This window comes from Giraffa tippelskirchi, chromosome X (assembly GCF_054371585.1).
Source record: "Giraffa tippelskirchi isolate mGirTip1 chromosome X, T2T-mGirTip1v1.2.pri, whole genome shotgun sequence".
Lineage (NCBI taxonomy): Eukaryota > Metazoa > Chordata > Mammalia > Artiodactyla > Giraffidae > Giraffa > Giraffa tippelskirchi.
The window spans coordinates 86,923,052-86,935,845 of NC_137289.1; the positions used below are offsets into that span (position 1 = coordinate 86,923,052).

Genomic DNA, 12,794 nt, shown 5'->3' on the forward strand with positions numbered 1-12,794 from the left:
ACTAAAGTAACTGAAATCATAAATAAAAGAGGGGATATTACAACCAACGTGACAATAATAAACAGGATTTTACAAGAATATCATGACCAATTGTGGCAATAAATTGGACAACCTAGAAGAAATGGATAAATTCCTAGGAACACACAATCTACCAGAACTGAATCAAGGAGAAACAGAAAACACAATACACCAACAATGAGATTGAATCGGTAATGACAACCCCCCCTGCACACACACACACAAAATCAGGAACTGATAGCTTCACTGGAGAATTCCACCAAACATTTAAAAAATTAATACCAATCTTTCTCAAATGCTTCCAAAAAACCGAAGAAGAGGGAACACTTCCAAAGTCATTTTATGAGGCCAGCGTTATCCTGATATCAAAGGCACCAAAAGAAAAGAATACTAGAGGCCACATTCCCGGATGAATGCGGATGCAAAAATCCTCGACAAAATACTAGCAAAACAATTCAACAGCACATTAGCAGGACTATGTGCCACGGTCAAAAGGGATTTATCCCTTGGTGCAAGGATAGCTTAACATACAAAAATCAATCAATGTAATAAAACACATTAACTGAATGAAGGACAAAAATCACACGATCTTCTCTATAGATGCACAAAAAATTCAACACTCCTTCATGAGAAAACACAGTCAAACAACTAGGAGTAGAAAGAAATTACCTCGACATAATAAAGTCCACAACTAACATCATACTCAGTGGTGAAAGTCTGAAATCGCTTCTTCTAAGGTGAGGAACAAGGCAAGGAAGCCCGCTCTCACCATTATGTTAGTATTCAACAACTGGAAGTCATAGCCAGAGCTGTTAGGAAAGCAAAAGAAATAAAAGGCATCCAAGTCAGAAAGAAGTAAAATTATCTCTGTTGAAGATAGCATGCTTTCGTACATGCAAAACTCAAAAGATTACACACACCCTTACACACACACATGGACACAACTGGTAGAACTCATAAACAAATTCAAAAAAGTTGTAGGACACAAAATCCAAAAGGAAAGTTCAGTTGTATTACTATACACTAACAAAGAACAATTTGTAAAGGAAATTAAGAAAACAATTCCATTGACATTAGCAGCAAAAAAGAATAAAATACTGAGGAATAAACTCAAGCAAGGAGTCAAAAGACTTGTACACTCCCAACTACAAAACATTGCTGAAGGAAACTAAAAAAGACACAAATAAATGGAGAGGCATCTCTCTGCACAGACAGGAATATAAATATTGTTAAGAAGTCCACACTATCTAAGGTGGTTAATTTTATGTGTCAGCTTGACTGGTCCACAGAGTGCCTAGGTATTTAGTCAAACATTATTCCGGGTGTTTCTGTAGGGTGCTTTTTCATGAGATTAACATTTAAATCAGTCAACTGGATAAAACAGATTTCCTCCTGATAATGTGGGTGGGCTTTACCTAATCAGTTGATAGTCTGAATAACACAAAAAGGCAACCTTTCCTCACGTAAGAGAATTCCTCCTGCGTGAAAGCCTTTGGACCTGGGACATCAGCTTCTTTTCCTGCCTTTAGACTCAAACTGAAATATCAGCTCTACTGGTTTGGTTCTTAGGCCTTCTAACCTGGGCTAGAGCTAAACCACTGGCTCTTCTGGGTCTCCAGCTAGCCAACTCACCCTCTAGATCTTGGGACTTACCAGCCTCTACATTCGAATGAGTCAATTCTTTTACACACACACACACTCCACTGGATCTGTTCCTCTAACACACTACCCAGAGTGATCTACAGATCCAATGCAAACCCTATCAAAATCCCAATAGCATGTTTTACAGAAATAGAAAAACTCGTCCTAAAATTTAAATAGAATCTAAAAAGAGATCCTAAATAGGGAAAACAATTTGGAAAAAGAAAAAGTAGAGAACTCACACTTCCTGATTTCAAAACTTTACAAAGCTACAGTAATGAAAACTGTATGTTAGTGCCATATTAACAAATAGATCAGTGGAGTAAACTAGAGATCTTAGAAATAAACCCTCACTTTTAGAAGGTGTGCCAGGCCGTGGACTTCCTGATAGAGGAAAAAAATGGCTTTCCTCTCTTTTTTTTTTTTTTTAAGGTTTAAGATCTTTGGATCAAAGCAAGGACTCTGAAGTCAGATTGCTTGGTTTCAATTCTACCACTGATCCCCATGGGCCAAATGACCTTGGGCCAGTGGCTGAACCTCTCAGTACCTGTTTCCTCACCTGTAAGAGGCTGGTGATCATTAGTACTATAGTCCTAGGAGGGTCACAAGGAAGCATTACTATTTATGTACAGCACTTAGAAGAGTGCCGGGCACAGGGTCCCTGCTCTATAAGTTGCTTTTCATAGATTCAGCCAAATTACCTCCCAAATGGATTTCTTGCACCACCGCCACAGAGGTTTGCTCCTCAACTCACCCACTCTCGGAATGGTTAAGCACTTGGAAGCTTGTCGTCCTAGTGCAGGAAGCCCGATTCGTGGTTTTAGTTTACATCTCCAGGGTCAGCGGTGGTGAGCATCTTTGAAGGGGGGACTGGACAGTGAGACTCTCTCTTCTTTGAATTGCCTCAGAGTGGGGAAAGAGCTGAGGGAGTGAGGTCAACCCCAGACTGTCCCCCAAATCTGCCTGCCAAGAACGTTTGATGGAGCAGTTGAGGCAGAGATGTTACAGAAGAAAACGACAATCCCTTTGTCCTCTGGCCACTTAGGGAGAAGTACGCCGACCACTCATCACTGAGCGCGGGATTCCTCTGCCCATTCTCCCATCGGGTCATAAGACTTGTGGTGGAAGGGAGGCTGGCAAATGCTTTCAGCACGTGCTAGGCGCCCAGCGCCTCCATCCTGACGTTTCATCCTCACCTCCCAGGAGACCAGCGCCCTCAGTACCTTCCTGCCTCCTGCTCCACCCACTTTGTACACAGTCAGGGCTCAGGGCTGTGACTCTAACCGGAAAGGGGAGGTGGGACAGGAGGAGGTGGGACGAGAGGCTTGACAGAGGTATACACGCAGCATCACCTTCAGCCACCAACTCGCCATCTGCCGGGATGGCCTTTGGGCTTGGCAGCAAACCACAGGAGGCCCTCGACCCCATTGGTTACACCTCGAGGGCGCGGGCAAACAAGGCGTGTGCTGCTTGGCAGGAACCGGACCAATGAGGAGGCGGCAGCGCTGGCTCGCTGAAAGCCTCGCGTGATTTGAGGCGATCTCCTGTGTGTGGTGCGCGTGGTGCGCGTGGCGCTTGACGGCGTGCGCCAGACGCCACCCGCCTCGCCTGCCCTGACCGCCGCCACCGCTGCCACCTCGATCCGGTTGATAAATCGTCACCGTCCCAGGTCCGCCGGCCACCCAGATTGCGACATGAGCTCCTCAGATGGTGAGGCGGCTGTTTGGGGAGCGGGTTTCGGCTCAGAGTGCGGGAGCAGACCAGCGGCCTTGAGGCCAGCTCCACAGCCCCGCGGGGACCCAGGCCATGCCCCGAGCCGGGGGCACCGCGAAGCGGCGAGGGTGAGGGTGGGGATGGCTTCCTAGACCCTGAAGGCTTCGAGTCAGAGTGGGAGGTGCCGGAAGCGGGAGGGCAGGTGCTGTGGGGCCGCGAAGACCGGCCTGGCTCCCCGGCCGACGACCAGGGGGACGTCCTGCAGCTGGCTGACGAGTCAGTGGCGACCGTCCTGCAGCAGCTGACCAACCTGGGCTTGCGGGGCATCCGCAGATGCCTGTTCCCGGAGAGCTACGTGGTCGGCGAAGGGTCTCCCTTGTGGGACCTCGAGGCGCGTCCCGGCAGTCGAGGCGTGGCCGCCCGGAGGTGTGGGGAAGAGGCACAGGCTGAGGCCTGCCCTCTCCAGGTCGGCGGAGTCGAGGCGGGCCGGGCCTGGGGGATCCCGAAGAGAGGCAGTAAGAGTAGGTTGAAGGTGGCTGTGGATCGCCAGCGGCTCCCCTCAGAAAGCCCAGCCGGGCTGCTGTCCGACTCCGAGTCCTCTGATGAGTTCAGTGAGATAGAGCTGATGAGGGTGAGCATTTATGCCAAAGACAGAGGCCAGGCCAAGCTCAACGGCCCCAAGGACCCCGGGGACACACCCAGAGACTCGAAAGTCCAAGGCAGGGAGAATCTCGTTAACGTGCCAGGCACTTGCCTGTCCTCGGCTCTGCGAGGATTAATCTCGGTTGTGGAAAGGCAGGTCAGGCAGGGCGATGCAGAGCAGGAGGACGTCTCTCCCCCTAAGAAATTGCAGAGCGTGCTCAGGGAGAAGGGGGGCAGCCTGCCCAGGTACCCGGGAGTAGCAGTAGCATCAGCTACTGCAGCTGCCACTACAGGCAGCCTACCGCGGCCCAGTCCTAGGAGGAAGGGGGAACAGGAGAAGAAATCCCTCAGGGGCGTCTCCAAACCTGCCCCGGGGAGAACCTTCCCTTCCTGGGAGCAGGGAATCTCGGCCACTCCCCTGGATCCGGTCACCTTCCCCCCAGTCTCCGGCATCCCGCTGCTTGAGAGGTCCAAGAAGTATGCCTTGGTCCCTTCGGGAGCCAAAGAATCCAAGCAAACCGGCGCTCGGAAGAAATCCATGGCTAGGCGGGCACGGGAGTTGGTGGCAGCAATGGCGGTGTCCGGAGAAGACAACGACCCAAATAGAGACCCATTCCCAAAGGGCCGAGTGAGTAGGCCAGGCCCCTCCTCGCTCCCCCCTCTTCCCCCTGCCATCCTCCCCAGGACACAGGTCTTCACCCGTGCTCCCTCTGTCCATCCCTCAGGGGTGGTCATTGGGTGGCCCTCGGTCACTGGGTCATTAGGATGCCAGATTGGGGTCTTTTACTAGGGACAAACGTTAAGGTAGCACTTTGGGTGTGCTGGGCTGGGTTCTCCACCCTTGGCCTGTTTCCAGCCAGGCTGGGGCTGGAGTGGAAGGGAGAGCTGGTAGCTGAATTGATTTGAGGGGCCCCTTAAAAGCTTCACAGAGCTTCGGTGTTTAGACACATCACTTTCCTGAATCCTACTTCCTAGCTGATCCCCAAACCTTCCTTGCAGGGGCCCCAGGCTTTCTCAGTGCCACACTGTTGTCCCCAGCTCAGCTCTGCCTGCTGGCCTGGGGCTGACTTAGAGGGAATGTGCTGAAGAGATCAGCCTTTCAGTTTCCTTTCCAGTTCCCTGCCTCAGCTCGGTCTTGAATCACACGAGGTCTCACACACACAGACATAGACATATAAATGCACTGGTACACACAGGTGCATGCACACACACACATCCTTACTCCAGGTCAGTGAGAAATCTTTGTTCTTAGCTGACCACTGACAGGGCACCGGCGTCTTGTCCACAGGTGGTGCGTCAAGGAGAACCCAGCAGCACCAACGTCAACATCAGAGGCGGGCAGGATTCAGGAAACTCAGAGCCCGTGGCCATGAACAAGGGAGAAGTCATGCCCAGAGGGCCTGGCCCCTCAGGTGAGTGTCCTGGGTTTTGATATGGGGGCAGGGAACCAGGGGTGAGGGCAGAAACCTCTGTCTGTCTCTCTCTCTTTTCTGGGGCCTCAGCCTTGCTCTCAGGCTGCCTCTTCCATGGGAAACAGGTGTCAGCAGGGCTAGCCCTGGCCCCATCACCTTCTGTGTGGGATTTGTTTGGCAGGGGTGATCGGTGGCAGTGCCCCAACAGCTACTCTGGGCGTAGACCTGCAGGCTAATAGCGTTTTCTGTGAAGTGCTGTTCGCCCACATTGCTCTCCCAGGTGCTGGCCGTGGCTGCCGCTCTGGGAGGCTCGAACCCAGAACCACAGTCTTTCGGGACCATCGTGGTAAAATGGCTGCCCCTGAGGAATAGGAGGGGCAGGCCCAGAGAGAAGGTTTGGGCTGCCTGCCGGGCAGAGCCGGGGAGGCTTGATGCTAGCAGAGGGTGGTACTGCCTCACCTCACGTTAGACCCTGCTTGGCCCTTTCCACCTCACTGGGAGCCTGGGAAGCTGGATTGTGTGTCCTTTCCCTGTCAGGTGACCGTGAACCAACTGACCATCCCCCAAGACCGAAAAGGCGGCAGCAGCCAGCTGCAAGGCAGGGCTGTCCTCGGGTAATGCTTCTTCTGGCTCCTGGAAATGCACACCCAAACCCCATGGTGGGATCTGGGTCCAAGTTCAACTGACATGTGTGGGCACCCCCCCCGCCCCCCGCCCCGTCCCCATCCCACACCCCAGGGAGGGAGCCCACCTCCTTTCCTCTGAGGAAAGTCTTTCCCTTGCCAGTCTAGACACCTGGCTTTGGGATGGAGGGCCCGGGGGGAGAGGAGAGGAGGAGGAGAGGGGAGGCGGGTGTATACTAACCATTTCTCTTCCTGCTGTGTCTGCTGGCCTAGTGTCTGGTGCTACAGAGAGAAATAGACGACCTTAAGGAGCAACTTGGTATGAGGAACCAGGGACAGAGAGCAGTGGGTTCTTAATGCAGAAGTGGGGTGGGCCCTTGGGGTGGGTGGGCTGCCGGTGCAGGAGGCCTCGTAGGGACCAGCATTCCTGTGGGGAGGAGAACCTATCACGCCTGACCCTGGAGCGGGCGGTGCATGTTCAGCTGGGCGTGTGGACAAGGAGCAAAGTGCTGTGTGGACTGCGTGCACACTCTGCCAGCCAGGCGAGTCCTAGAGAGCTCCTTCTGATAGGACTTGTAGAGATGCCTTGTTGATCTGGTGTGGCCTCGGAGGTTCTTGTTGGATTGTTTGTGAGACAATTTTTGAATGGTCTGGGCGTGGCCCCGACCTTGAGAGCTGCTGGCACATTTTGTTTCCTTTTAGGAAATGGCTCCACATTTAATTCCGGTAGTGGGGAGTGACGAGGCCCAGAGCTCTTTGCATCGGGGCTGGGGGTATGTGGGTTTCAGGTTGCAGGGCTAGGTGGTTCCCCACGGGGACAGGGGGACAGGCTTCTATGTCCGTCTGTCTAGAGCACCTGTTTATGCCTCTCCCTGTTGCAGCCTCCATGCAGTACCAGGTTGACAAGTTCCGGATCCTTTGAAATGAGTGTTACACACCCCACACCCCTTCCCACAGTCCTGGCTGTTGAGCAGGGCCGTGGGCTGGCCCTGGCTTGAGGCTCTTCCCTGACTCTGCTGTTTCACAGGTTGAGCCCAGTATCTTCCGGCAAGAGGAGCAGCTGTTACCTCCGGGGCCGGCGAGCTGTGGCCAAGCTTGTTGCCTCCTGTTCTGCCTCCACCAGGGCATCCTCTGCCCCTTGTTTTGCCCCCTGTCTGCCCCAGTTTCACAGCAGTTTTTGATTAAAAGGCTTCTCATATTCTGTGTTCTGTCCTCTCTCTGGGGGGTAGGGGTTGGGGGAATGGGGCAAGGCCTGGTGGGGAGCCACTCCGTATCAGAGCCTGTTCCACAACAGTACCTCTGGCATCCTGTGGGGGGCACTCTGGGTCAGCCTGTGCTACCATCCAGGCCGTCAGGCCAGCGGAGCGCCCCTAGTGTGTGTTCTGTGTGGGCTCTGTCTGGCCACCTTGGCACGTCCCCCCTTTTCCCTGAAGGCCCTCTTCTAGTTCTCTAAACACCCTCCTCTGGGGTTTAGGAGTTTCCATTCATTGCTGCCATTCTGCCTCCCTGTCAGAAGGAAGTCATGACCTCCTTACAGAGCTCCAGTCTTTCACCCTTCCCTCACTGCACTCATTGTCCTGCTTACCCCGACCACTCTGCTTTCCTGTCAGAGCACCCTCGATCTCTCCCCTGGCTTGCCATCGATGACCTTGCCTGCCTGTTTACTTAAGCAGGTGGTAACAGGCACAGGTTTGCTCATCTTCCCCCTTCCCCTGCCCTACCCTCTCAGTGGAGTCCCTACCCCACCCCACCCCCGGTGCCACCTTGCAAGCAGGAACCTGCGTACTCTCCCTGCTCTCTTGAGCACTCATCCCTGAGACTCAGGCACCAAAACTTTGGCTTCCCCTTCCTTGGGTTCAGTAAAGGGCATGAGGATGAATCTTGGACCCGCTGAACTGGGGAGCAGGATCGAAGCTCAGGGGAACACAGGGGAACACAGGAGAAAAGCTCAGGTTAGTTGCTGAGCTGGAGGTCAGGAGAGGCGTCTGGTGCCAGTCTGGGGCAGAGTGCACCCTGACAGCTAGAGATGGATGGTCCGGTCCTTGGAGCTTTCATATCCTCCCTGCCCTAACCAACTGACCAGCCTACACTCCTGCAGCCTGGATGTCTCTCTGCCCTTGAGTGGAAACGGGCCCATCAGGCTCTATGACAAGTATGGTTGGTAAGTCTGTGTTCTTACAGGGTCTCCATCAAATACCGTTCCACCAGCCCCATGACATAGATTTTCCTGCAAATGATACTTCCCGGAGTGTCCCAGCTCAGTCTCCCAGACTACTTGTTAGGGCACACAAGACTGAGTCTGAAATCCATGTTCAATTCCCGTCCCTCCCTCCCGCCCTGAAGTTTGGGGAGGACTTCCTTCTCTCAGCCAAGACCCCAGGGCTGTGCCAGCCTGAGACTCAGAGGGACACATTTGTATTGGAGTGAAATGAGGGTAGGTTCTGCCTGACTCCCTTCCTGAAAGACCACGGTTTTATTTCACAAAAGAGGGTATGATGGTAGGTAGCACATTCAAAGTTGGTGCCTGGGCATCTCTCTGGGTGAATTAAAGTCATCAGGGATAATGCCCCTTGAGGCAGAAAGGTGTGATTCGGGGAGTAATGGAAATAGAGCCTGGTCCAGATTCTGTAAGGCACTGAGTGAGCCGAAGCAAGGGTCGGATCTCCTTTATTCAAGGGGTGTTGTCACGTTCCCAAAACATAGAAGGGGGAGGATGCAGTTCACCAAACCTCAGGACAGGACATCCCAAAATGTTGGAGTCGCTGGAGGAGGCACTGGATCCTACCTTGCGATTCTGTGATGTCTGCCAACTGCTGAGGGTGTGGATGAGTGAAAATGGGAAGGGTGGCTTCGGAGACTACCTGGGACGTGGCTGCCCATCTTAGAAACAGGAGATCCCCCCCCAACCTGGATTACTTGTGGGGAGTTAGGGGTGACTGCACCTGAGCTATGGGGAGCCCTTGGGCCCGCCCTTCCCCCACATTTTGACCTTGACTTCCTTCCGGGGCTCATGGCATGAGGTCAGGTGGACAGAGCACGAGGGTTGGGCCAGTCACAGACCTCAGGGTCAGCAAAGAACATGCGTGGGACTTACTCCTTCCACTCAGACCCCTCCCTGGAGCAGGAGGGCCTGATCACTTAGTTTACAGCTGATCCGGTGGTTATTGCCTGGTGGTGTAGCACATCTCGCTGTTGTCCGAGTGAGTAGATTTGGCAGAGACCTTCCCGCTGAGGTTTCTGCCCACCGAGACACGTAGGTAAGTTGTGCCTGGGGAGAAGTCAAGCACCAGCATCAGCACCACCCTTGGGCCGAGTGGGGCACGGGACTGTGGTCACCAGGGTGAGGAAGTTGGAGAAGCTCATGGAAGTGGAGGTGCGAGGGCGTGAACACAACCCCTCGCTCACTTTTCACCAGGCTCCCTTCCCTCCTCTGGGCACACAGTTCAGACCAACTACCTCACTATAATGTTGCTGGAAACATATACATCACAGGCCTTGGCTCAGCCCCAAGCCTTCCACTTCCAGCGGGAAATCTGAGGCATAGGTTAAAGAAATACATCTGCGCCCCAGAGGGTAGGAGGAAGGCCGAAGCCCAGCCTCATTCGGTGCACCCCTGTTGCCTTTCCCCCTCAGGCCCCTTCTCCAGCCTGGGAGACAGTGACAGCTGCTTTGGAGAGCCCTAGGCCCCATCCTGCCTGTCCAACACCTGGGAAGAGGCTCCCTCCCCATTACACCCCCACCCCACCAGCCCCAGCCCCAGCCCCAGCCCCAGGCCTACCTCTCTCTCTGGACTCTTGAGGGAGATTGGCACAAACAAAGAAGGTAGAGGAGGTGAGTCCTGAAGAGGGAGCCTGGGGTGGTGAGCACAGTAAACTTGCCCAAAGATGTCCAAGTCCTAATCCCTGCAGTTGGCTTGTAGTTTCCTTTGCGTGATAACAGTGGGTTATGCTTGCAGATGCAATGAAGGCTGCTACTCAGCTGACTTAATGTGGGGTAAGTTTCACCTGCATTGGCCAGGTTCGGCCGGGCACACTGGGGCTGCCAGATTTTCCACCTTGACTATCCCTGGGTAACTATCCCAGTCCCTGGAGTGTCCCAGTGTTTGAATGACTGTGGTGTGCTTGATGCCCTTGTGCTCGTGCGATCTTGAAGGCCTGGTAAGTACTGCTCAGATGCAGATGGAGAACAGGCCTGTAGTTTCGAACCCCCCTTTTGTTCCAAGCCAATCACTTCTTCCTCCCTAGTCCTCTTGAGGTATCTGCCAGCCTGACTTTTACCAGGATGATTCACTTTTTGAAAAGGATTTACTATTGCTTTTTATTAAAATAACCCTTCCAAACATAAAAGATTAATTACATTGAATTAAACAGACCATACATATACACGTTGTGGAGCGTGTGAGCCCTCAGTATCACAAATAATCATGAACCAATCAACCCATGTAACTATACTCAGGTGACATAAATGTACATTGCACGTCCAGAAGTCACCGATATGTTCTTTTCTCTGAGGAATCCAAATGGATAAATCTACATACTGCCCGATTCCATTTACTTCACATTCTTGAGGAGGCCAAACTATAGACACAGAAAACAGACTGGGGATTGCCAGGGTCTCGGGCTTGAGATTAGGGGTTAAACTACCAAAGAGAATGAAACAATTTTGTAGCTGATGAAAATGCTTTTTATGTTGATTGTAGTGGTGTTTCCATAATCGAATGTTTGTAGGCACTTAGATTTTTATGTAAATTAATTTCAGTAAACCCATATTATTTAATAAACTGTAGAAAGTACAGTATGAGATCGCAATCAGAGAAGAAAAAGAAACAAAGGGAGTCCAAAATGGAAAAGGAAAATGAAAACTGTCACTGTTTGCATGTGACATGTTACTATACATTGGAAATCCTAAGGATGCCACCTGAAATCTTCCAGAATTCATAAATCAATTCAGTAAAGTTGAAGAGTACAAAATTATTATATAGAAATCTGTTACATTGCTATCCTGTTCATGGGGTCCAATCCCAAAGAAGGGTAATGCCAAAGAACGTTCAAACTACCATACAACTGTGCTCATTTCATATGCTAGTAAGTGAAAGTGAAAGTGTTAGTTGCTCAGTCGTGTGTGAGTCTTGGCGTCCCCATGGACTGTAACCCAACAGGCTCCTCTTTTATGGGTTTCTCCAGGCAAGAATACCTACCTAAATATCCATCGACAGAGGAATGGATAAAGAATATGTGGTACCTATATACAGCGGAATATTACTTAACCATAAAAAGAATGAAATAATGCCACTTGCAGCAACATGGATGGACGTAGTGATTGCCATACTGAGTGAAGAAAGTCAGAAAGAGAAAGACAAATGTCCCTTACACGTGGAACCTAAACAACTGTACAAATGAACTTATTAACAAAACGGAAACAGACTTTGAAAACTTATGATTACCAAAAGGGAAAGGCAGAGGTAGGGAAGGGATAAAGATCCTCATCTGGAACACGCTAATGAGAGATGTTGAAGATGACATAAACAGATGGAAAGAAAGATCATATTCTTGTGAGGCCAAGCATTTGCAACTAGCCTCTGCTTTCCATTTCCCAAGGAAGGAGGCAAGCGGGCTTGAGTCCAGGTATTTACAATCAACCTCCGGCTTGCCCTTTGAAAGAGAAAGAATAAGAGATACAGGGTAAATAGTCAGGCTTTGTCTCCTGAGGACACTTTAAGATAACAGCTCTGGCAGAGACAGAGGGGCTACTCTCCGTTTGAGTAAAAGAGCAAGAGGTCACGTGTGTCCCATTCTCAGGGCAGGAGAGACACTGCACATGGGCAGAAAGGCTCCTTGGGGGTCAAAAACAAAGGGGCCCCACCCCATAATATGTGATGCAACGTCTCCACCATAGGTCTCTGGGCTGGCATGCATCTTGGGATAGAGTTGCTCATGCATGTTGGGGAGGGTCCTAGGGCAGGTCAGGTGTGAGAAAAGAAACAGGATAACTGGCCAAACGGAAACAAAGACCCAAAAGGACTGCCCTATATAAGTGACTTAACTGCCTCTCACTGCACTCCTCCTCATTAGGACAGATGCCCACACCCTGTCTCTCCAAGTGTGTATCATTGCCTTCTCTGTCTTAACTAAACAAGCTGTTTCTCTGTGTGCTCTCCTACTTGTTGTGCTGTGTCTCTAACAATACACTCTGTACCTCTTTTTACAGATTTTGCCTCCTTGAGAAATGCATTTTTCAAAGGGGCAAACTTAAAGCCACAGCTCACTGCTGCCTCTCTGAGATCACTTGGATTGGAAGAATCAATATTGGCAGAACGACTATACAACCCAGTGCAACCTACTGATGCTGAATCCCTATCAAATTACCGATGGTATTTTTCACAGAACTAGAACAAAAATTCTCAAGGTTTGTATGGAGACACAAAGGACTGTGAATAGCCAGAGCAATCCTGAGAGAGAAAAATGGAGCTGGAGGAATCAGGCTCCTGGGCTTCAGACTATACTACAAAGGTACAGTCATCAAAACAGTATGGTACTGGCACAAAAACAGAAATATTGATCAAAGGAACAGGATAGAAAGCCCAGAAATAAACCCATGCGCCTACGGTCAATTAATCTCTGACAACGGAGGCAAGAATATACAAAGGAGAAAAGACAGTCTCTGCAATAAGTGGTGATGGGAGAACAGCTGCACAGAAAAGAATGAAATTAGAACATTCTCTAACATCATACACAAAAATAAATTC

At 51.1% G+C, this 12,794-nt stretch overlaps 1 protein-coding gene across 1 annotated transcript; it reads left to right on the forward strand.

The window, feature by feature from the left end:
• The first annotated feature begins 3,040 nt into the window (after positions 1-3,040).
• Positions 3,041-7,247, forward strand: LOC145535686 (uncharacterized protein CXorf49 homolog). The gene is made up of 7 exons (XM_081564066.1): positions 3,041-3,122; positions 3,196-3,369; positions 4,458-4,642; positions 5,303-5,426; positions 5,964-6,040; positions 6,323-6,368; positions 7,077-7,247. The coding sequence occupies exons 1-7, from the start codon at positions 3,041-3,043 to the stop codon at positions 7,079-7,081; spliced, it is 693 nt and encodes a 230-aa protein (XP_081420192.1). The 3' UTR covers positions 7,082-7,247.
• Positions 7,248-12,794: the final 5,547 nt, after the last annotated feature.